The sequence below is a fragment of the Phoca vitulina genome, unplaced genomic scaffold (genome assembly GCF_004348235.1).
Source record: "Phoca vitulina isolate PV1807 unplaced genomic scaffold, GSC_HSeal_1.0 scaffold12, whole genome shotgun sequence".
Classification (NCBI taxonomy): Eukaryota; Metazoa; Chordata; class Mammalia; order Carnivora; family Phocidae; genus Phoca; species Phoca vitulina.
Genome location: NW_022589715.1, coordinates 22,634,073 through 22,658,608, shown reverse-complemented (window position 1 = coordinate 22,658,608; position 24,536 = coordinate 22,634,073). Strand labels below are relative to the sequence as shown.

At 46.2% G+C, this 24,536-nt stretch overlaps 2 protein-coding genes across 4 annotated transcripts in view; one reads left to right on the top strand and one right to left on the bottom strand.

The window, feature by feature from the left end:
- Positions 1-41: 41 nt before the first annotated feature.
- DOK1 (docking protein 1) lies at positions 42-3,344 on the top strand. 3 transcript variants are annotated; one of them, XM_032411150.1, is made up of 5 exons: positions 42-552; positions 860-1,159; positions 1,328-1,421; positions 1,624-1,808; positions 2,063-3,344. In XM_032411150.1, exons 1-5 carry the CDS (start codon positions 208-210, stop codon positions 2,873-2,875), a joined length of 1,737 nt encoding a protein of 578 aa, XP_032267041.1. In that variant the 5' UTR covers positions 42-207; the 3' UTR covers positions 2,876-3,344. The 3 variants fall into 3 exon arrangements, with proteins under 3 accessions (XP_032267041.1, XP_032267043.1, XP_032267042.1); XM_032411152.1 differs by lacking the exon at positions 1,624-1,808 and having other exon boundaries at positions 2,063-2,169; XM_032411151.1 differs by lacking the exons at positions 42-552; positions 1,624-1,808 and having other exon boundaries at positions 1,067-1,159.
- A 119-nt stretch (positions 3,345-3,463) lies between these two features.
- Positions 3,464-24,536, bottom strand: part of M1AP (meiosis 1 associated protein) — a 71,534-nt gene continuing 50,461 nt past the window's right edge. The window contains exons 6-11 of the mRNA XM_032410612.1: positions 21,923-22,085; positions 20,582-20,723; positions 6,837-7,043; positions 5,604-5,744; positions 5,091-5,102; positions 3,464-4,584 (exon numbers count right to left, since the gene is read on the bottom strand). Of these exons, the coding sequence (XP_032266503.1) occupies positions 4,405-4,584; positions 5,091-5,102; positions 5,604-5,744; positions 6,837-7,043; positions 20,582-20,723; positions 21,923-22,085 (845 nt within the window). The 3' untranslated portion in view covers positions 3,464-4,404. The remainder of the gene's footprint in view (positions 4,585-5,090; positions 5,103-5,603; positions 5,745-6,836; positions 7,044-20,581; positions 20,724-21,922; positions 22,086-24,536) is intronic.

Below are 24,536 nucleotides of genomic sequence, written 5' to 3'. Positions count from 1 at the left end.
CAGTCCCCAGCCCCCAGCCCCCAACCCTTCCCCCATGTCGCGGGCTCCGCGGAGTGTAAACAGCCAGACCCCTGCCGGGCTAGGGGCGGGTCCGGTCAGGGGAACTGAGGCGATGAAGGCCCGCAGAGCCCCTCCGGTGCCCCACGGTGCCCACTGGCATTTTTCGGGGTGACGTCACGGCCTTCACTCTGATGTCACGTTGAGCATATGACGTCCTACACAGCCCGTAAGCCCAGGCGCCAGACCCCTCTGGCCGAAACCTCGAGGTTTCTCCTGGTGGAGCCATTTGTGCGCGTCCCAGGGCTGTGGCAGGGGTCTGAAGGTGGTGAACCGTCCAACTATCTGGGGACCCCCTCCCTTTTTCTTTTGCGGCTCTCCTTGCTCCTCCTTCGCCGTCCGCGGAGGCCGGAGGAGGGGCGGGAACGCCTCCGGTGGCGCGGTCCCGCCCCTAGCCCGCAGGGCCAGGAAGCGCGGAAGGAAGCGCCGGGGGCCATGGACGGAGCTGTGATGGAAGGGCCGCTCTTTTTGCAAAGTCAGCGTTTCGGTACCAAGGTAGTCGGGGGCAGGGGTTGCGGAACCCCATCAGACTTAGGAGTGGGCTGTAGAGCCCAGAGGGAGGGAGGGGGCGGCAGCGGGTTGGAGCGCGGGCCGGGAGCTGAAGAACCCTATGACGTTCCCGCGAAGTTGATTGCACACTCCGAAGGTCCGCTGGCCTCGGGTACGCCCTCTCTGGTCCTGGGGAGACGGAGCTGCATTCTTCTCGGGAAACTTCGCCCCCGGCCGGGAAGCTGCAGACCCGAAATCGGCCTGCGCCGGCGCTCGCCCGCTCCCTCCCCAGCGTCTCGCTCTCTCTTCCTAGAGGTGGAGGAAGACCTGGGCGGTACTCTATCCTGCCAGTCCCCACGGCGTAGCGCGGCTCGAGTTCTTTGACCACAAGGGGTCGAGCTCCGGAGGGGGCCGAGGGGGCTCGCGCCGCTTGGACTGCAAGGTGATCCGTCTGGCGGAGTGTGTGAGCGTGGTCCCCGTGGCTGTGGAGAGCCCCCCAGAGCCTGGCGCCGCAGCTTTCCGCCTGGACACCGCGCAGCGCTCCCACCTGTTGGCGGCGGACGCGCCGTCCAGCGCCGCCTGGGTGCAAACACTGTGCCGAAATGCCTTTCCGGTGAGCCGTCCGGGGCTGCCCGCGAGGGGCTGGGGCGAAACGCACTGGGCCCAAGAGGCGACGCGAGGTGGGGGCGGTTACAGCAGCAGAGGGCCTGGGCCGGCTCGGACCCTGGCAACAGCGGTGAGGGAATTGCAGGGTCCTCGATACTCTCTCTCCTTACCCCAGAAAGGAAGCTGGGCTCTGGCGCCTGCGGAGAACCCACCCAAGCTTTCTGCCCTGGAGATGCTGGAGAACTCGCTGTATAGCCCCACCTGGGAAGGTAGACGCCTGAGCCTGGGCAGGGATGGGGTGGAAAGGAAGGGTGTCCTTAGGAAGGGAGTGATTAAAGGGTCAGGGACTCATGGGGAAGTAGGAAGCTCCTGAAGTTTCCAAGTGAGTGCTTGGACAACCTGTCCCCACCTCCCCAGCGCCCTCACCTAGCAGTCTGGGCGGTTGGCAATCTAATTGTGTATTCCTTCCAGGATCCCAGTTCTGGGTAACAGTGCAGAGGACCGAAGCCGCTGAGCGCTGTGGCCTGCATGGCTCCTATGTGCTGAGGGTGGAGGCTGAGAGGCTGACTCTCCTGACCGTAGGGGCCCAGAGTCAGATACTGGAGCCACTCCTTTTCTGGCCTTACACTCTGTTGCGCCGCTATGGCCGGGACAAGGTGCGGGGGGGGCGGGGGGGGCTGTCAGGGAGCCCCGACTTCCTGGGTCGGGGTAGCTGTGGGGTGGGTGGGGTGGGGCAGGACAGAAAGAGGGGAAGCTCTGTCCTCTGGATAACCCTTCCTTGCTCAGCCCGTGGCCGCACCTCCCTCCCCAGGTAGTCTTTTCTTTGTAGATCCTCTATACTAGGCCAGGCCCTGGGACTCATCTCCTTTCATGGCTCCTGGTAATGTGTTTTCCTCCACACCTTCTTTAGGTCATGTTCTCTTTTGAGGCTGGTCGCCGCTGCCCTTCAGGCCCTGGAACCTTCACCTTCCAGACGGCACAGGGGAATGACATCTTTCAGGCGGTTGAGACTGCTATTCACCGGCAGAAGGTCCAGGGAAAGGATGGTCAAGGGCAGGATAGTCTCAAAGCCGATTCCCAGGAAGGAGAAGTGGCAGAGGGGAAGTTGGCATCCCTGCCTGGCCCTCAGGAGTTCCTGGGCAGCCCTCCCACCCTGTATGCTGAACCCTTAGACTCCTTGCGCATTCCTCCAGGCCCTTCCCAGGATTCCCTATATTCAGACCCCCAGGACAGCACCCCTGCTCGGGCAGGGGAGGGAGTACAGTTCAAGAAACCTCTTTATTGCGGCTTGTACGAGCATGTGCAGCAGCAGTTGCTGAAGGCCAAGCTGACGGACCCCAAAGAGGACCCCATCTATGATGAACCTGAGGGCCTGGCCCCAGCTGCTCTCCGGGGCCTTTACGACCTGCCTCAGGAGCCCAAGGATGCCTGGTGGTGCCAGGCTCGGGTGAAGGAGGAGGGCTATGAGCTCCCCTACAACCCTGCCACTGATGATTATGCTGTGCCACCTCCTCGGAGCACAAAGCCCCTTCCAGCTCCCAAGCCCCGGGGCTTGGCCTTCCCTGAACCCAGAGCTGCAACTGGTGGTGGCAGCAAAGGCCACAGCTCAGACACTGCCCTGTACAGCCAGGTCCAGAAGAGCAGTGCCTCAGGGAGCTGGGACTGTGAGCTGTCTAGAGCAGGGGCTGACAGGACCGGGGTCAAGTCCGAGGGCTCCACATGAGAGGTAGGGCAAGGCTGGGGTTGCTGATAGGGCCACCACGGGGAGGTGGTACCGGGATCAAAGAAATCTATTAGAACCTGCAGGAACCAGAGGGCTGGAGAGTCCTGTGTAAGCCAGCCCAGGGGACCTGGGAGGGATCAGGGGAGTCAAGGGAAGGGTGATCAATCTCAAGAAGTCCTGGAAGTGGGACAGATGGCAGGGGTGAGGGATGGGACCTGGGAGAGACCAGCACCCCCAAGTCATCCTCCCCAAAGGAATGGACAGCTGTCAGACCAGGTCTATGAAAAGGGGTGCTTGGTTTGAGTTGGTGCAGTTTGAGGGGCCTGCATGGAGGCTCTAGGGTGATGCCGGACTGTGCCTGGATCCTCACCCCTGCATTGTTCTTTGCCAGAGACCTAGATTTTAAGAAAAGTTTATTCTCATTAAAGTCAGCTTGGGTTTAAGAGGTCTATGTGTGTGAATAGTCACAGAGGGGACACGGTGTGCTGGGTGGGTGTGGAGGGGGTCAGGAGAATGTATGGGGGGCCACAGAAGGAGGAAGGGGTCCCAGGGAGGTGAGTTGAGCATTGTGGTGGATGAGAGCCTAGGTGGTCCACTCAGGCCCACTTGGGCTTGAGCCTGTCTCTGGGACGCTGGGTGAGTTGTATAACATCTGTAACCCTCAGTTTCCCTCAATGCCCCTTTGTAAAATGGGAAAACTCAACAACAGATTCTACTTCACAGGGTTGTTTGTGTGAAAGGAGTTAAGTTTCTCAAGTTCTTAGTGCAGTCTGAAGCACAGATTAAGCATTTTATAAATGGTAGTTATTCCATGGATGGAGAGGGCCAACAGAAAGGTGGACAGGCACGGGGAGAGGAGAATAGGAAGGCAATAGGTCTTTTTCACACCATCTTTTCCTCCTGTTCTCAGCTATATGACACCACCTGCCCCAACACACACAAATCCACACACGTGCATATGCGCGCACACACACTTTACCTATAGGTACTGAAGCACCAACCATTTTTCTGTTTGAAGGTCGAAGGGAACTGCCGTGTGGTGGGTGTAGTGGGAAGAGCATAGGCTTCGGAATGAGGCTTAAATTTCAATGTACTTATTTTTCATGAGCTCTGAAAACCTTGTCCTTGCCTCCTGAGGTCCAGTTTCCCAAAGGTGACCTGACCTCATCTACCTGCTTACAGGGAACTACAAGGAGAAATTCAGGGTTGGGAATGCTCTTAACAATAGTGGAGACTTACTGGGTATTTAATCTTCATCTGTGTTAATGGTATCAAATGATCCAAAAGAAAATGAACTCCTGCTTGGAGAAGGAAAAAGTTCAGGTGTGTCTCTTCTGGGCCTGAGTGGCAGGGGCCGGGGCGGTAGCAACACAGAAGACAGAGGAGGGGAAGGCTCTGTTTCCCAGTCACCTGGAGCTCACAGAGGCTCAAGTGGACAGAAAGCAAGTCTCACCACGGAAAGCCATTCATTGCATGAGCCTTAGTATGGATGTGGTTGAGCAGGGCAGCTGGGCTCTGGCGCTGGGGACTCAGGGTCCCCAGGGATACTCCTCCTCTTTCTCCTCCCCCACTTCCTCCTTGGAAGGCCAGAAGAAGGCTTCTGAGGAAGACTTGCTGGCTGCTGGCATCTGGGGGGCTCTGCCAGGGGTTGGAGTCATAGGCAGGGGGGCCACTGTGGCTCGAACTCGGTTTGTCTGTAACTGCCCAGCCTGCAAAGAAAGCAAGCTGACTTCTCTGAAGCCCAGACCACAGTTCCTGATCTCCTGTCCTGTTTCCTGTTTTCTCCTATCCTAACTCCTTCATGTGTTCCATCCCTTGAGTGACAGCCTCAAGGCCCAGGGCAGTGGAGTCCCCTGGGCTCGTCTCCACAGTGCCCATCTCCTGGCTGAGTGTCCCTCCTCTGTTAGCTTGCGTACCAGCTAACTAACTTGTGGAGGGCTCTTCTCCCATCTCTAGATTGACTGTAGTTTGGAAAGATCTTTCTTTTATAACTTCAGCTAAGGCAAAGCAGGAGTTTCTAAAGTTTTGTTACTGAGAAACTAGGAAAAGATTAATAGGGACAAAGGGAAATATTATAGAATATGAATTTCATAAAAATAACTCCACCCTCAATTCCTTTTCTCTCTTTAACTCTTATTGCTAAAGCCCTGACTCCAGTTGACTAACCTTGGTCAGCCTCCTTTTCCTCATCTGTACAATGAGCATTAACACTTACCTTGCAGGGACGCTGTGAGGATTAAATGAGAAAGACACATGTGAAAGCACTTGTCACAAAACCTGGCAAATGGCTGGTGTTCAGTAAATGCTAATTTCCTTCCCTTTGGACATTTATTTTTCCACCTTCCATTTAGCCTCTTCTTTAAACAGAAGTTGTGGTCTTGGTGCTGTCAGTTTGCTTAGTGGGACAATGGTCTGTTAAATGACTAATGAGTTATCATAAGTGCTACAGTTAAGATACCTAAACATTATCATATGTAAATGCCCAGTGCCCAGGCAGAAAAGCGTCCCTACCAGGCAGGGGTTGTAATTTCCTTTGTCTAGGGCAAAACACTGGTCGTTTTCTTCTTCCGCTGTTGGCTTGGTTCTCTCCTCCATGGTGGGGGGGGGGGGGGGAATCCCAGGGCAGTGGGCTACTCCCTTGATTTCGGGGAGAGGGGAGTTGAGGATAGGGTAGGAGGGCTCTCTCTGGGTGCAATGGGGAGGAAGGGGAGCAGGGAGGGAGCTGTACCTTTCTCAGGGCCCGGCTCTCCCAGCTTGGGTGGAGCCGGTCCTGAGGCTTGATAAAGGTGCTGCTCAGGTGTGAGTACAGGTGGCTCCAAGCCTGCAAGGGGTTGTAGGTGGGCTCTAGTTCCAGGCTGTCCAGCACGCTCTGATGAAGAGACAAGAGGAGGCTTACCCAGGGAACTTGAGGTCACAGAACACAAGATGTCAGGCAGAGAACTTGGAGTGTGAGAGGCTGGAGGATGTGTGAAGATCCAGCGCTTCACTGAAGACTGAAATAGATGTGGGTCCCACTGGGTGTCCTGGCCCCCAGATCTGAGTGCTTGTGATGATGTACAGTTCTGGCAAGAGTATAACAAGTAGATGGCAACCTTGAGTGGTTAGGGACGCGGAATAGTCTGACCCCAAGAAGTGTGTCATGGAATTCTGAGAGGGGCTGGAGTGCTGTGAGGGTTACAAGGGATCCGGCGGGAGGGGGTGTCCGAGGCCTGGGGGTGCTCACAGTCTGCCGGTCGAGTACACTGAGTTCTCTGCCTGGCCTGTGAGGTGAGCATAGCCTGAGGACACACAAGCACAGCATTCCTGAGCAGTCAGGTTTTCCGGCCACAATATCCTGTGCCAGGAACCACTGGCCCCGAAGTGAGACATTGAGTGAGCCATGACCACTCGTGCCCACCTCTCTCTGCATGCCCATGGCCGCCAAGGCAAGAACACAATCCCAGGCTCTGTCCTCTCTACACATAAGCCAGTGATCCAGCAGTGATGTGGTTCCAGTTCTCCTTGCCCAGAGCCCCTCCTCCTGCCCTCAGCCAGGGGAGGCTGGCAGAGGAAATCCAGAATCCAGATCCAAGGAAGAGAGGAGGAGGAGGGGGAGGAGCGGGAGAAGGGGGAGAAAACGGCCAGCAGCGCAGTTCCCTCTGTTGTCTGGGAGTCTCATTTTGAAGCCCTTCCTATCCTGGATGCCTACACTGGCTACCTTTTCCTCAACAAACAAAAACAGATGCACACAAGCAGGTACCCACATCTGCACACACACAATGCAGAGAAAGACCTGTGGGAACACACCATCACACAGACACACATCACATTACTGACCCTCCACCACCTTTTTGGCACAACCACTTCTCCCTCTGCTCCCCAGTCCTTTCCCCCACAGGCTCGCTCCTCTCCCTCATCCCTTTCTCCAACTCCCAACTCTTCTCTCCCTCTGTCTGTCCCATGAGATCCGAGCTCCACGTGCCTCCATAATCTTAAGGCTGTCATCAGGTGGGTCCTCAGGCAGCAGGGGGAAGGGGCTGGGCAGCATCAGTTCCCGAGTGGCCACTGCCTTCACCAGCAGAGTGGGGGAGCGTGATGGCACAATCACATAGAAGGTGTTGGCAGGCTGTCTCAGGCTGTGTCCTCCGCTCAGGGGCTCCCCTTTGGCCAACAGCAGCCATTCTCTTTTCTGAAACAAGAACATATATAAATGCTGGTTCACCTTCAGTCTTTGGCATGTTTTAAAGATCAATCCCCATCAAGACTTCCCCAAGTTTCTCTGGAGGTGTCAGGGAGGCCCAAACCATTTTACTCTGGCCTGGGAGAGAGGGATTTCTGCTTAAGTTGCTAGTACCCCAAGGTACTGCTCTTCCTCTCAGCTTGGAGTTGTACACAAAAGGGTTAACAATGCAGCGACAAGAGATGCCCTTTAACCTGAAGTAGGTGTTCACCCCGGAGATGGCTAACATATTCCTCAATGGTAAATGTAGAATTTTGAGAATTATAATTCTTAAAAAACAGAGTCTTGAAACAGAGACTTGTGAAAATTCAAGTCTTATTTTGAGGGTGAAAAAAATCTGGTTGTATTGCACAACTCAGATCAGAGTGGGCTGGCTAGGGGATATCCCTGGAATACCCAGAAAGGGTTTAAGAAGGTGGTCAAAGTCACCTGCCAAGAGAGAGGAGGAGGAGAGAGCAGGGAGAAAAAAGCTTAGGTATGAGTAGGTACGTGGGGGACAGGGCCCTTGAGATCAACTCAGCCCATCACAGGACAAAAAGAAGGGTCAGAATTCTGGGGGCAATGACACCGAGTGAAAGCTACTTCAGAACAGAGGGGTGACTCTGTCATGTGCCATGGCTAAGGAGAAGAGAGATGTGGACATATCCGGATTTTGTAGGTGTGCCCTTTTATTTTTTTAAAGATTTTATTTATTTATTTGACAGAGAGAGACAGCGAGAGAGGGAACACAAGCAGGGGGAGTGGGAAAGAGAGAAGCAGGCTTCCCGCCGAGCAGGGAGCCTGATGCGGGGCTCGATCCCAGGACCCTGGGACCATGACCTGAGCTGAAGGCAGTCGCTTAACCAACTGAGCCACCCAGGCGCCCCAGGTGTGCCCTTTTAAATCAGGCATGGGAATAAGGCAATTTGCTGTGGTAGTGTTTCAAGGAAAACCACTAAACTCCAAGAAATGTGGAGTCAGAACTGTTAAAATCATCTGTAAATTGTGCCCTCTTGCTGGAGGTGATCATCACTTACACCTGGCACAAACGTAACAGCCTCCCTGTTACAGAAGATGAAAGAAAGCATACTAGTTCTACCCCACTCTTAACTTATACAAAAAGTTGGAAGAAATAATATGAGAGGAAAGGCAGACAGAGGAAAAAAGATCTTAGGGGATAAAGGAACATCAGTGTCTTGTGGAAGACAAGTGGAAAGTGACACAGTGAAGCACACGAAAAGCCTTGCTGAAACATTATTGTTATACCTCAGGGGGAATGTGCTGGGGTGGAGGTGGTGTGGAAGGTTCTGGACACTTAAAAGCAGTGTCGTCACGTTGTGCAGCACAGAACTCTGAGGAGGTCTGGTAGGCTGGGCGGGTGGTAGCTACCTTCAGAAGTTTATGCTTTCTTAACATTTTGCTTATATTTGGTAATGTGCTGTCTTCTTGAAAAACAGACCCAAAATGCGATGGAAAGTCTACCTGATCCTTCTCAAATTCATTAAATTGTAAATAGATGATGTAGAAATCATGGTGTGTTTTTGTGTGTGGGGAGATTTGCCCCTGCTCTGAGGACATGGCCTCTTTAAGCCTGGAAGGGATGTTCTCTGGAAGGGGTAAGTAGCAAGTGGCGGGGCATTCCATTTTAACTGGCTCAAATAACTTCTGATGTAGATCAGGCTTGGATTATTACAATTATTTAATCTTCTATTTTTATGCTCGTTTATGCATTGTTTGTGAATTAGTTTATTTATTAAGAATGTATTGAGTGCCTGTTATGTCCCAAGCACTAGGCATGGGTATACAGAAATTCATTAGACATGTTCCTTGCCCCTTGAGAGCTTATAATATAGTAAATGGAAGGTTTGTAAATTAATGTTAGTCCAGTATTTAGGATGACCAATTCTTCTGGTTTGCCCATTTTTAGTAATGAAAGTCTTACATCCCAGGAAACCCCTCAGTCATGGGCAAATGGGGGTGGTTGGTCACCCTTCTAATTAGGGTGAGAAAGAGAATAGAAAATCTTGTCACTGTGGCAAGTCCCTGGGGGGCTAAACTATGGCAATAGACATTTTCTGGACTTTTTTTTTAAAGCAATGTGACATTTCTTACACCTCGGTGTTAATGGAATAAGTTCATGACTGCTATGTTGTGGCGTTACTAAGAAACTTTGAATGTTGCACACAGAAAAAGTATGATCCCTAGAATTTGTGCCTATGGATTTTGAGACAATAGCTAAGTTCCTATTAGAGAAATAGTATGCAGGATTGAATGAAGCCTCTCAAAAGTAACTCCTGATGTGTGGAATATCAGAGGACTGGCAAGAGATCGAGTTGAAAGGATTTTACAGAATGCTTTAGAACCTCTGGGCCGGTTTACAGAGAGGTTAGCAGAAGGCTCTGGAAGGAAGAGAGGCAAATGCACTTGTTAGAGTTTGATAAATATATTAACTTAATCTGTAATTCCCAGGAACATTTGGGGAAAGTGAGAGATAGGGAAGTTGAATTTTAAGGTCCTTATTTTGGACTCTGAATTTCTAACCCTTTCCTATCCGGATAGTGGTTAATGGCACTAGAGATCTGAAGTCCAGGATCCAAGCTTGATCCAGGTCATGGGTTGACTTGTAGGTACAGGCAGTTGTACCTGTGATGGAAATGTTTAGCTGCCAGGGCAGGTATGTGAGGCTGAGAAAAGACATGGGATGTCCCAGAAGATTAGCTTTTGGGGTCTTCAAATTGAACAATGCTTAATGATGGCAGATGACAAAATCTGTTTTTGCTAATTCTATTTTTTAAGATTTTATTTTTAAGAGGCACCTGGGTGGCTCAGTCGTTAAGTGTCTGCCTTCGGCTCGGGTCATGATCCCAGGGTCCTGGGATCGAGCCCCGCATCAGGCTCTCTGCTCAGCGGGAAGCCTGCTTCTCCCTCTGCCACTCCCCCTGCTTGTGCTCCCTCTCATGTGTCTCTCTATCAACTAAATAAAAAGAAATAAAATCTTTAAAAAAAAGATTTTATTTTTAAGTAATCTCTACACCCAACACGGGGCTTGAACTCACAACCCCAAGATCAAGAGTCACATGCCAGGTGCCCCTTCGCTAATTCTAAAATAAGGAGAATGAGTTAGATGCTGAATTTACCAGAAAGCAGGTAAAAAATGTATCTGTATTTGTTGTGTTTGCTACAGAAGGTGCTAGGGAGCTTAGATTTTAGAAGGTGGGCACTGATTCTGTTTAGAACAGGTATGGACAGCGGCAGAGTTGAAGGGCATGCCATACTCCAAGCTCATTCTCCCCCACCTCTGCCCTAACTTCTAATTTCTAAGGCTGGGAAAGAAGGCGTGGTAACCACTGTTGGTTGACTGGCCACTACCCTCCCTGCCCCTCTCCTTTCTCTCTACACATTTTTCAGTTTTTCAGTGATTGGTCTGGGGTGACATGTGACCTAGATTTAAATAATGAGACATAAGCAGAAGTTGCTGTGTGAGATTTCTGGAAAAGCTTTATAATATGCTGGCAGGCTTTTTGCCTCTTGACCATACTCCTTTTCCTTAGGATAGGGCTTGGTCTTAAGGCACAATAGCCACATGAGGAACAGGCATAAGGATGAAGTACGTTTGCTATGGAGGCTGCAGTGGAAAAATGCAAAGATCCTGGGTCTTTGATGGTATCAGTCTCAGAATTGCCTGTCCCCACATTTCTTGTTATATCAGAAAAATAAACTCTTACTTACTTAAGTTAGAGTTGGATTGGTCTGTTAGTTGCAGCCAAAGGGGTCCTTTACAGATAGCAAAGGAAAGGAAGAGGATATAGCTAATGGGGAGACAGAAGTAGAAAGGACAAGTTTAATGATACCAGTATAGGCCTTGCCAGGATGGATGGGAATTTATTATAACGGGTAAGATCTTTAATCTCACCAAACTGGCACTTCCTTGGTCTGCCATCAATATGATGTCCTGGGACCAAATTCAGCAATTAGTTTTTGGGAAGTCAAAAGTTATACATGGATTTGACTGCATGGGAGGTTGGTACCCCTAGCCCCCTACGTTGTTCAAGGATCAACTATATATATCACAACCACGTGGGATTTATCCCAGGAATGCAAGGTTGGTTTAATACCCCAAAATCAAACAATGTAATACACCATGTTTCTAGAATAAAGGACAAAAACTACATAATCATCTCAATGCATGCAGAAAAAGCATTTGATAAAATCCAAAACCCTTTCATGAACAAATGAGAAACAGAGTGGAACTTAACCTGACAAAGAGTTCTACAAAAATCCCACAGCTAACATCATAAGTAGTGATGAAAGACCAGATGCTTTGCCCCTGAAGTCAGGAACAAGACAAAGATGTCTGCTCTTGCCAATTCTATTCAACATTGTACTGGAGGTGTATTGAAGACCAGAGGGCCATTTTCCACATTTTCTGGACTATTAGGGCTCTAGGATTTTTTTTTTTTTTTTAAGATTTTATTTATCTATTTGACAGAGAGAGAGACAGCGAGAGCAGGAACACAAGCAAGGGGAGTGGGAGAGGGAGAAGCAGGCTTCCCGCCAAGCAGGGAGCCCGATGTGGGACTCAATCCCAGGACCCTGGGATCATGACCTGAGCCGAAGGCAGACGCTTAACGACTGAGCCACCCAGGCGCCCTAAGGGCTCTAGGATTTTGAGTATGAGTCAGGGAGAGGCACTCATAAAGATATTGGGTGTGTCAACATCCTAGTTCTTGGGGATTAATATTTTCTAAACTTGGGTTAGAAAAAAATACAATATGACATTTCTCACATCAGAATGCTAAGGTACACCCTCATACCCTTTACCACTGCTGTGAAGGTCAAGATAGATGTGAGCACCAGGTATATGGGTGGGTAAAGGGCAAAAAAATGAGTGGGGGCAGGCTGTGGTGGGGGCAGGAATAGCTTCCTAGTGAAGGTATTTAAGCAGAATCTGGAAAAAATGGGTAGATATTTGTCAGGGAGAGGCAAAAGAAAGGAAGCAGCATGAAAAAAAAGGTACGGAGGTGTGGAACAGTTTGGCATATTTGGGGTACATTTAGCAATTTATTAGTGTGACTGGAATAAAGGATGGAAGGGGCATGGTAAAAGAAGCAAGAGAAACAGACAAGGCTGGGTCACAAGAAGCCCATGGATCCCATGTTAGCCTGCTGTCTGTTCTAGCATCTGTCTGTTTCCCCTGCAGCCCAACACACTAACTTCATTCTGATTTTTTTTTTAATGGCTCCTGACCTGCTATCACCCCACTCTCAGCTTGGATTCTTGTTCTTGACTCTTTGCCTAATGTAACCAAGGACTTTCCATTTCCCCACCCATTTACAGCCCAACCAGGTCATTGCCTATGTAGTTACTCTCCTGCTGGACACATCCTGGCTTGAATTCTGTCACTGCTGTGGCCAATTAGGGCAGACATGGCCTGTAAAGCTCTGGAATGTGTCTCAAGAGACTCTGACATTTTAAGTAGGAAATTGAAAGACCTAGGTGGTATTTTCATTTCTTTTTCTAGTTCATACAGACATGACTTTGTAAGAGAAATGAGGATGTGGAAAGTGAGTCATTAGCTACATAACTGAGACTACACAGTAGGATTTGGTAATTGAAATTATGTTTTCCTGGTGATGGATAAATTCATCTCATAAATACTTAGAAAAATTAATTTTATTTATTTATTTATTTATTTATATATTAATTCTCTACCACATTCCGCAGTTATGCCAGTTTAGAAAAATGCAACAATACAAAAAAGATAAAATACACAAGGGATTGGACAAAGGAAAAATAAGGGTAGGGCAATAAAAGAGCCAAGATTAGGTAAGCTCAGAGAAATGCAAACCACCCACTTTTGCTAAAAGGGAGCTCCACAGCTTTTCCTGATAAAAGTGTTTGAGAAGTTATCTTATGGATCCTTACTGAGGAGTGGATGTATTTCAGAGAACTCCTGCAATCAATATGATAATGAACTTCATATGGTTATAGAGTGGTTAAGAGTTTGGGTCCTGGAGTCAACCTTTCTGGATTCCATCCTGGCTCTACCATTTACTAGCTGTGTAATCTTGGAAAACTATTTAACCTCTCTAGGCCTCAATTTCTCCATTTGTAAAAAAAAAAAAGATAATTATTCCTACTTCAACAGATGGTTTATAAATATATAAATTAATATTTGTGAAGTCTTTAGAACTGCTTCAGGCAAACAACTGGCACCATGAAGTGTTAACTTTTTTAACAAAAATATATTGAATAATTATTAGATAATATTTACTAAATTTTGTGAAATTAAAAGTAATGTATAATTCTTAGATATAGATCTATAAAAGTTCCAGAGAATGAAGTAAAAACACATTGTTCTCTTGTGGTCTGGATTGATCTAAGAGTGAAATTTATGGGAATGGATGGATGGCACACATCTTTCAGGAAGGGCCAGGGAATGGGTTTATCAAGAGCCTTGCTTATCTGATGAAGTGATATTCTTCTGAGGAAAAGGAAGTAAAATACTCAAATAAAACAAAATAATCTATGAGGAGGATGGAAAGATATAACAGTCAATTCTCACCTAAGAAAATCAGGGGATGGAACAACATTTAAGGCTGTAGTCAACTAAGATTTAGAGCATGTGTAAAGTGTAATTAGAAAAGTTACATGACGTTTATAGTTGATGAGGACTGGTGGGCTGGTACTAAGGATTAGAATTTAATTATGGCAGTGTGGACTTTGTTCAGAAGAACTACTCTAAAAGAAGGGGGCAGAGAAAGAGACAGCATTGAATGAACTGAGCTATGCTTATAGTTGTAAGGAAACCCAGGAACCTGAAAATGAGAACTTGGTGGAGCCAGCCAACTGGCTGAGAGTAAACCAGAAAATGTATTACAGGCTGTCTAGCTGAATAAGGGATGTGAAGTGGGGGATGAATGAACATTTAATAAGCATCTCCTTCTACATCTGAGTGGGATGGAATGGCCAGAGGCACACTGGTTCTCTTGCCTAGAACAGCTAGAAAAGCTGGAATATACAGAAACCATTTGTCTGAAGGCAGTGAGGAGATGCTGAGACAATGAAAATGAGAGGTAGCTAAGTTTCTGGAGAGGGAAGAATCCAGAGAGATGAGGAAATTACTGCAACTGCTTTTACCCTGAGGGTGCATGTTGATTCTGAGTTGGAGGGAGAGCAGGTGGGAGCTGAGAATCTAGGATTTGCATATGCTGAGGCACTTGCAAGGGAACAGAGAAACCAGCAGATCTTTTGAAGGAGACCAGCCAGGGGTGGGGTGGGTACTCAAACCAATTTTTCACTCAGCACATTTACCAAATATGGGGGCTACATGGAGCAGGAGGCAAAAACGCCCAAGAGAAAGCCTTTAGAAGCGGTGTATTTTAACAGACTTGGGATAGAGTGATTAGAGTTGGGGTTGTCCAAGGGAAGGGGATGCACATAATATACTAGGTTTCAGGGGAAAATCCTGGAAGGCCAAGAGCAAACCAGGGGTAGATGGAGCCTTAGTAGGACTGCAGTCCAGCCTGGACTCAATACAGCTTCTGAGTAGAATAGGATGATGTGTCATCACTCTATCTGCATAGTGCAGGGTCAGGATGGACCCTCTCTAGAGGAATACCAACTGGAGCCTCTGCGATTTATTTAGACACACTGAGCATCTTTCATTAGAATATTACCAGGTACACCAAAAGACAGGACCACATGTCTGAAAATCAGAAGAAAAAAAGAGAGCTAAAACAAAGCCACAGGTGATCCAGGTATTGGGATTGGCATACAAGAACTTTAAAATAGCTATGATTAGTATGTTCAAGAAAACAGGTGAAAAAGGAACATATGAGTGGCTCAGTCAGTTAAGTGTCTGCCTTGGACTCAGGTCATGATCCCAGGATCCTGGGATTGAGTCCCACATTGGGCTCCTTGCTCAGCAGGGAGCCTGCTTCTCCCTCTGCCTGCCGCTTCCCCTGCTTATACTCTCTCTCTCTGACAAATAAATAAATAAAATCTTTAAAAAAAAATAGGTGAAAAAATGGAGAATATCTCCAGAGAATTAGAATCTATTAAAAAAAAAGAAACAAATGTAAATCATAGAACAGCTAACCAACCACCACATGCAAATCATATGCCAGACATAAGCTAGGTGCTTTAAACATGCAATATTATTTAATCATCTTAAAAACTATATGAGATATATCCTGTTGTCTCTATTTAACATGTGACAGGGACAAGAGTTACTAATGTGTGTCTGTCATGCACCTTTTTTTTTTCTCCCCCACTCTACTTTTTTCATTCTCCCCCACTCTACTTTTTTCATTCTCCCCCACTCTACTTCTACTCACAAAAGGAGAAGCCTTGTGAATTCTATTCCTGGATGTTTTAAATAGGAAGAGAGAGACAGGACCTGAGGGGGAGGCAGACTATGTCAGAGGGGCTAAGCCAATCTATAGAATATGTATATAGCTGAGAGAGGGAAGAAGGTAGAGGAACAGGGACTGGTGATGTAGATAGAGTTTTATTTTTTTTAAAGTGTGTGTGTGTGTGTGTGTGTGTGTGTGTGTGTGTGAAAGGCTCTTGGAATAGCTCCTGGTTAGATATAATTGAGGAGTGAAGGAAGAATATTTGAGAAATGTCATTGTGGGTTATGAACTATTTCCTCTTTGGTGTTCTTTGAAAGTACAAATAAATTTTAAAATTACTTTTTGGCCTCTGGATAGTGCTTCTTTGTGTACCATTTATGCAGAGATTAGCCAAATGGGGCCACTAGGTTTGTTAAGGTTTCAAATAAATGAATATACTGTTGCATAGAGAGGTTAAATATGTTACCTGAATTCACACAGTTGGGAAATAATGAAGCTGTCAGGAACCTAGGGCCATCTGATTTCGAAGCCCATGCTTTTCATGGACAATACAAACTACATTTTACCACAATAGATTAGGAAGCTTCCTTGCCTTGACTCCCCAAAAAGAGAGGTAACAAAGGGAGAATTTCTACTCTGAACTTAACTTTGACTAAGGCTGAGAAATTAGTTGGTAAAATGGGAAAATGGTAGAAATGCCAGGAAGAGGCAATCCTATTAACTTGGAGTCTGGGTAGTCAGACTTATATCACAGACTTTAACCCAAATCATAAGATCATATATTTGAAAAGCTAATAGAAACATTCTTTTCCCTAAAAAGAAAATAGACCACACAAATGTCTAATGATAAATAAAGGAATCCAGAAAGACCTCATTGCAGAAGTACCATTTGAGCTGAGTTTTTCAGGATGGGGTAGGGTTTGAACATATGGTGAGAGAGGAGAAGGGACAATATGAACAAAGGTTCAAAGGTGTGGCAATTTAAAGTTTGTATATTAATTTGGCTGGACTCTATGGTGCATGAAAGGGGATGATGGGAGATGGACTAGAGTCTGAATACTGGCTAAGGAATATGAACTTTAAAGTATAATCAATAATAAGCCACAAAATATCTTTAAGCTGAAGAGTGGCAGGATCAGTGCTGTGTCTCAAGAAGATTAAACTGGTGGCAGTATATAAAATGGACTGGGAAGGGAAACACTAAAGGCACTGAGACAAGAGATTATTGCAACATTACAGGGAAGAGGTAAACAGACTCTGAACTAGGATGGTGATGATAAGAATGGAGAGGAGAAAAACATGCAGCAGATGCCATGGGGAGAGAACAGGCAAGGCTTACGTCGCTGGGTATTGGCACCTCTGAAAAACATGTGGCAGTCAGGGGAGTGCTTCAGGAAGATTAACGGGGTCTAACAAACAGGGCAAATTAGAAGAGGGAGAAATTGGAGGTAGGGAAACTAGTTAGGAGTTTACTGAAGAAGCCTTGGTGAGAATAAACAGCAGGGACAGGAAGGAAGGGACAGTTACAACTCATGAGAAGAAAACTGATATGACTTAGTGATGAAGTGGGTGTAAAGGACAAGAAGGCTGGAGGTCACTGAGGTTTCAAGCCTGGATGAGCAGACAATGGTGGTGCCGCTATTAACAGAAAGACAGAAGTTAGAATGAGAAGTTAGCTGGAGGGGAAATATCACAGTAAGAAACAGAAGACTAGAGTTACACAGAGAGCTGAGGACATCAGATTTTAAAAGAACATATGAAAAAGGTGTAAGAAAGACTAGAAAATCAAGGAGTTAGAGAAGTGCTGAAAACTTGTAAATATAGCATCAGAGAGGTTCAAACTCTAAATAAGGTCTTGTCACATAGTAGGTACTGGAGAAAGATTTGTTGTTGAATGCAACAGAAGAGGTTTGTGGGGAATTCTCCCCTGTATAACACACTGCCTTTTAGGATTTTTGCTACTCGGATATGTCATGTGAAAAGCAAAGAAGGAAGAGCCATTCAAACACTGTTTTGCTTCTGTCTTTTCCAGAAAAGGAGCGTGTTCTTTAATCTGCTGATGTGGAACAAACACAGAGTAGAGACAACAGTAACACAAGATGGGTGAGGAGCTATTACAAGTACCCCATCACCTTAAGTGAATTCAAGTCCAGCGAAGTACAGAAGCCTGGGGTGTTAAGTGAGGGGAGAATCAGCATCAGGGTTGTAGGCTATGTTTATCTGGCTACATCCCGGGTAGGGAATTTAGCAAGAAAGTTAAAAGCATGGGGCTTTGTAGTCAATGAACTAGGTTCAAATTCTGACTTGGCCACTTTGGTAGCTATGTGACTTTTGGTAAGTCACTTGATCTCTATAGACTTCAGTCTTCTACACGTGTAAAAATGGGGACAACAATCCCTATCTCACAGAATTATTGTGAGGATTAAGTGAGATAAAGCATGCAAAGCACTTGGTTAAGTGACTAGCCCCTAGTAAGTGCTCCAAATCATGGGTAATCTACTAGTGATGGGTCAGCCACATAATTGTGAATTTCCACGATAGAGAAGTGATAAATAAGAGTCTCTTTGGCCTTTATAATGGTACCTGGCATATAGTGCTCAATAAATATTTGTTAATGAATGAATGAGTGAGTGAATGAATGAATAAATAAATAAATAAATATTAGATGCTCAAATGTCAAATTCAGAGGCAGGAAGAGTCTGATTTATATATGTAAGCCAGGAGGGAATAGAATACTCTTTCCCATCCTTATTTTTAATGGCTACATAATATTTATTTATTTATTTATTTATTTATTTAAAGATTTTATTTATTTATTTGACAGAGAGAGAGACACAGCGAGAGAGGGAACACAAGCAGGGGGAGTGGGAGAGGGAGAAGCAGGCCTCCCGCGGAGCAGAAAGCCCGAGGTGGGGCTCGATCCCAGGACCTGGAATCATGACCTGAGCTGAAGGCAGACGCTTAATGACTGAGCCACCCAGGCGCCCCGGCTACATAATATTTAATTGTTTGGCTGAACTGTTGTTCCCATAACCTTTCCCTTATTTTGATTTAACCATTTCTCTATTTAGGACATTTAGGTGGTTTGAATTTTTTACCACTGTAAATAACACTGAGATAAGCATGTTGGTATATACATCTGTGCTCCCTTTGCTGATTGTTTTCCTGTCCTACATACACTCCCAGCAATCAAATTAAAGTTTTGAAGTAGTTACCACTTTCCAGAAAATTTACACTCCTTCTAGCAGTGTATTAAAATGCAAATGTCTGTTTAAAATATCATGTACTATAAGAATGTAGGGAAGCCACTTGAGGGAAATTCTTCCTGAGTGATGTAGCATCTCTCAGATCCTGAGGAATAGGGTGGAGTAAATAGTCAACTGAGCTCTTGGGCTCTGACGGTCAGGATGTATCTGTTGTCTCGGCTCTGCAAAGACAGGGGATGGGTGTTCTTCAGATAGGAAACAGGAACTCTGTGGGTGGGCCTAAAAGGGAGTGTGGGCTTTGAAACAGGAAAAAAGAAGCCTGCTTCTGATAGTGAAAGAGACACATTGCTGTGCTGGTCTGATCACCCATATGCTACTAGGTCAAACTGTTCCTCTATTTCCACTTGCAGTTAGACCTGTCCTCGATTATATTTGCAGTTTTATTTTGCTTTTCAAGTGTTTCATGCTCTTTTCTAAGTGTTCCTAAGCTCTTTTATTTTTTTCCATTTCAGGAAATGGGCACCCACTTAGATATTTGAATCAGAAACCAAGCAGTTATTTGATACCTTCCTCTTCCTCACTCCCTACATCCAATCCTTCACCAAGTTCTGACTCTCTCTCTAAAATATGTCTTTTTTAAAAAAATTAAAGATTTTATTCATTCATTTGAGAGATAGAGAGAGTGAGAGAGCATAGGAGCAGGGGAAGGAGCAGAGGGGGAGGAAAAGAGGGGGCGGAACAGAGGGGGCGGGAGAAGAAGGCAGAAAGAAACTCAAGCAGACTGCCCACTGAGCAGGGAGCCCGATGCCAGGCTCATCTCATGACCCTGAGATCACAACCTGAGCTGAAACCAAGAGTCTGATGCTTAACCAACTGAGCCACCCAAGTGCCCCTAAAATATTTCTTTAATTGGTTTACTTTTCTTGACTTCAACATTCCAGTCCAAGCCACCATCATCTCTTGCCCAGACTACAACAATCCTCTCCCACCTCATTTTCTTGTTCCCATTCTTGCTTCTGCCAGTTCATTTCCAATGTTTGGTGTAAGTAATCTTTTAAAAACTCAAATCATCTCTCATGATTTCTTTTTGTACTTCAAGTCCAAGGTCCTTAACTTGACCTACAAAGCTTTGCATGATTTAACCCCTGCTCACTTCTCCAGCCCACCTTTTGGCTCTCTGTTTCAGTCACAATGGCCTTTCCATTCTTGATTCTTCTCTCAGCTCTTTCCAGGCTTGGGATCTTCGCACATGCCTTTCCCAGGCATTCTCTTCCCGCCACCCTTCACCTGGCTAATTCTCATTCCCATAAACTGGCAGGTCTCAATTTAAATGTCATTTCACAGAGAGGCTTTCTGGCACCAGGCTCTTCTTTTCCTTCATAAACTTCTCACAATTAAATATTTATATACATAATTACATTTTATAATTATGTAATTTATATATAATTCTAAATATATATAATATACATATTATATATACGTATATATATACATATATATAAAATTCTGTCTCTTTTATTACAGAGTAAGTTTCTTGAGGCCATGGATAATGTCTCTCATGTTACCATTGAATATCTACAGTTTAGCAAGATGTCTGGCACAGTCTAGGTGTTCTTCATTTAAATAAACCATAATGTCCAGCCCAGTGTTAGAGAAGTGTTAAAATATAGTTACTTACGGAAAATACCCTGTTTCCATTTAAATGTACAAAATTAGGGATTTTCAAGTTTACTGTCATATAACTGAGTTCAGGAAGTATTCTCTAAGCATGAAACCAACAAAGACAAGTCATATTTAATCCACATTTCAGAGTAGTTCCAGTTTTTTCCTGTCCTCTTGAGAACTGGGACAGGTTTGGGATCAAGGTAGGATTAAGCTAGCTACTCTTCTGTGGTTGGTGCCTTAACATTCTTCTACCTCCTCACCTGGGAACATGGACACCTACCAGCAGGCTGTGACACAAGGCATGGAAGTGCTGCTGATTTGTCTCCAGCTCATCCCAGTCCAGCTGCCAACAGCTTGTGGGTCTGAGAATGAAGGGCAGTCCATATGTCAATGACTCGCAGATCCCATTGGAATTTAGAGCCCTGGCAAGAGACAATGGCAGTGAAAGTCTCCTCGGTGATATGCAGAACCTTGACATCAGATCAGCTTAAATTCAGCTTATGTCTAAGACTCTATTGTGAAATCCTTTGGGTTAGGGCCTGTGAATTATTTACCTTAGCATGGCCAGCACCTAGCAAGGTATCTGGCACATAGCAGATGCTCAAAGCCTGTTAATCAATGAATGAAGCATCATCATGAAAAGCCATCTAGACTCTGATGGATGTTTCTTCTCCTGAGCTTATTCCATTCCAAGTGACTTTTCTGGGGATACTTCCAGAACACCCCTGCTATAGTAACCATGTAACATGATAGTATGCTAACCATCTGCATCCCAGTCCTGGCTCTCTTGTGGCAAGTGCTGAGAGAGGATGCATTTAAGAAGAGGATGAATTGGGGTACCTGGGTGGCTCAGTCAGTTAAGTGTCCAACTCTTGATTTTGGCTCAGGTCATGAGCTCAGGGTGGTGAGATTAAGCCCTGTGTTGGGCTCTGTACTGGGCATGGAGCCTGCTTAAGATTCATTCTCTCCCTCTGTCTCTCTCACCCCCCCGCCCCCCCCGACTCACTCTTGATCTCTTAAAAAAAAAAAAAAAGAAAAAGAGAATAAATTTAAGAAAGTTCCCCAGCAGCATCTGCAGTCACAAACTCATGGACAAGCTTACTCAGATACTTGTGCACAGGCACTGTGATAGGACCTAGGAAGCAGTAAAAGTGGTCTTTGCCATCATTGCTAATTTTACCCAAGAACTGGTTCCCCTGGAAGCAGGAATTCTAGTACTTAGAGAAATGGCAAGGCAGGAGTAGATCCTATCTACCCCCTTGTTCCTTGAAGGTCAGACCTCTGTCCTGATGCCTAAACACAGCAGGGTATTCAATACACAGTTGCTGAATAGATAAACACTGCTGATCTTGTTTTTCTTTGTGTTCAGAGACTTTCTGGATTTCCAAACCTCATCCAGGTTTCAGAATGTCCTACTGAGGCATATCATCCACCATCTGCCCATTTGTCTCCACATGCTGAGCAGCCTGAGCTTGCTCTTTCACTCCCATAACTAGTTTCTGCTTTGGAACTGACTCCCACCTGCCTGACACTTGGAGATGCCCTCTACCTCAGGACTTCCTAGTTGGAACCAGGAAGAATAAGCATTTGCATGGATTGGGGAAGTTCCCTTATCCCATACTTGATCACCCGGAGCTTGTAACGAGAGGCTGACGACTGGGAGGCCATCTGGTAGAGTGTGCTGAAGTCTCCTTTGGGGTCATCCATTCTCAAGGAGCCATCAGCTGTGCCAGGGAGAAGGGACGGGCTGAGGAGTCGCTCTTGGAGATCACATTTCAGGCACACTACAATAAAAATGGCATTGGGGGAGGGATAGTCTGTCACAAGTTACCTCAGGCTATGTGATTAAGAGACAACATCTGCTACCCATTCCACATCCACCAGGCAAGTAAGGCTTGGGAGGAGGCAGGGGAGTGGAAAGGGGAAAGTATGATTGGTTTGGAAAGGCAGAGCAGGTCTGGACCTACAGTGTTGCTCAATACAATAGTTAACTTATTCTCTGCATCTGATATGGTTTTTACTTGTTTTACTTCTGGGCTGGCTGAGCAGTTGCCTCATAGTGAGAGATCTAGCTTGTGATCCAGTCCGAGAGGAACATGGGCCCTCTGTGGAGGAGGCAGCCAACACTATGATATGCAGAGGCCCTTTGCAATCACAGATGGGATCTCTGCTGCTTCCCTCTGGCTAAGCTTTGGCAAGACTATAGGTCAGATGAAGGAAGAGCAGGAAAGCAGAAGTCAGGGAGTCAGCTGACAGCTACTGTTTCTCTGTGGGCTCTTCTAGGGACATTCAGGGGAGGGGGAGGAATAAGTTCCTGAAATGGTTTATTTTTTAATTCCCCAAAGAAACCTGAAGGTAGAACCTTCTGGAGCATCACTGTGGCAACAGACAACCATTCTGAGGGGGCTTCACCTAGGTATGAATTATTCATCAAGGTATTATGCCCTTCTATATTAAGGTTCTGCTCTGGCAGGTACATTCACATGCCACAGTGTACAATATACTGTTGCACTAGGCTTGCAGTCTTGATAATACAAAGTTTTTCAATAAAATGTATACCAGGTTTGAATACTGTTAACAAACATGACATAAAAACGAAAGCAGAAATAATGTAGAAAAAGAGATAGGATGGCAGAATTAAAGGTCAGATCCATCTGGCCCTCCTGGGCCCAGCAGTCAGATGCAGACATTAATTCTGGGTAAGACAGTCTTGGCCTGCTGTGTCTCAGAGCCCAGGAAGTCAGTAGGAGGGCTTGGCCTAGGACTCCCCTCATTTCCTCTGTGCCTGACTTCTCCATTGTTAGATATCTGGGCTTTAGGACTGGAGAGCTGTGTTCATCTGGCTGAGATTCTCAACTCTGGTTGCAATAAGAATCACCTTTTTATTAAGGAACTTTTAAAAGACACTGATGTCTGGACCCTACCTCACACTAGGAAAGTGGGATCTCTGGAGATGGAATCTAGATACTGGTATTTTTAAAAAGTCCCTCATGTGATTCTTACTGCAGCCAGGGCTGAGAACTACTGGCACCATAATCTCGACAGTATTCCAAAGCTGAGAAAACTGTCTTACCAGGACTAGAGTCTAGAATCAGGTGTGCTTCTCACCACCCTGAACCCAGATGCAGAGGTGGCTGACTCCAAACCCACGAAACGAGAAAAGACACTCATCTGAAGCTGACTGTGCACTCTGTCAGAAGGAGGCCTCTGAGGGAAGCACCTAGAGAAGGGGTGGGGGGGAAGGGCCCTGGGCAGCTACAGAAGAAGGTGGAGTGGGTGGAGAACCTTGTAAGGAGTCAGAGTGAACATCTGAGGAGCAGTCCTCAAAAGATTCTAGAGTAGAAGAGCTCACCGTTCTGTATTGTTTTGTTTTATTTTTTATAGTGAGCCACATTTCCAGAAATCCAGTGTGGTAATGCAGCAGTTTTTTTTTTTTAAACAATGGATAACTATAGTATGGTCTTTATTGTAGTTGTATAAACTCTCAGGTTGGTCATACCCACCATGGAGGAGGGCTACTTTCCCCAGATCTCACTCCAATTGTGCCTGAACATCTGGATTCCAGTGTAGGCCTCCCTAGTAGAAGAGCTGATGAATCTGGGTCTAAGTTCCACCATGCACCCAGAAGACCTGCAAATTTCTGAAAAATGATTGCAGATGGAGATAAACATTCTGGCTCTGACCCTGGTACTGAAAGCCATGGAAAGAGGGAGGGGAAAGGTAGAGAAATTCTCAACTATACCATGGGAAAGTGCTGTACAACAGTTGAAAGTCTGGTTGCTGGAGTTCCTGGCCTTGGAGGGCCCCAGCCCTCCTTATGAGAGAAGTGCCCAGCACGAGGCAGCATCTTTGTTCACAACTGCCCAGCATGAAGCAGGCTGTGTAGTAGGTAAGGGTCCAGGTTCTGGAGGCAGACAGACCTGGGTTTGATGAATGTTTTCTGGGCTGAGTGTGGTCAAATGTACAAAATATAGATTTCTAATCTTAAGAGTTAAGAGTGGGCTCTGGAGTTGCAAAACTTCAAATTCTGCTATTAATTTTTCTGTGTTGTCCTGGGAAAATGTCTAATTTCTCTAAGTCTCAGTTTTCTCATCTGTAAAACAGGGAGATAATATCGGTATTTAATTGATTCTAAGACACATTTCCCCCCCCACATACTAACATCTCTATATGTGTCTTACAATTGCCATTGGCCAGACACACACTCCAAACACTTATTTACTACTTTAACTTCT

What these genes read in the sequence shown, in the direction of transcription:
- DOK1 (XM_032411150.1), top strand. Translation starts at nt 208, where the DNA reads ATGACGTCCTACACAGCCCGTAAGCCCAGGCGCCAGACCCCTCTGGCC. An exon ending in TGTGCCGAAATGCCTTTCCG is followed by an intron (nt 1,160 to 1,327) that starts GTGAGCCGTCCG and finishes TCCTTACCCCAG; the next exon opens with AAAGGAAGCTGGGCTCTGGC. An exon ending in GTATAGCCCCACCTGGGAAG is followed by an intron (nt 1,422 to 1,623) that starts GTAGACGCCTGA and finishes TATTCCTTCCAG; the next exon opens with GATCCCAGTTCTGGGTAACA.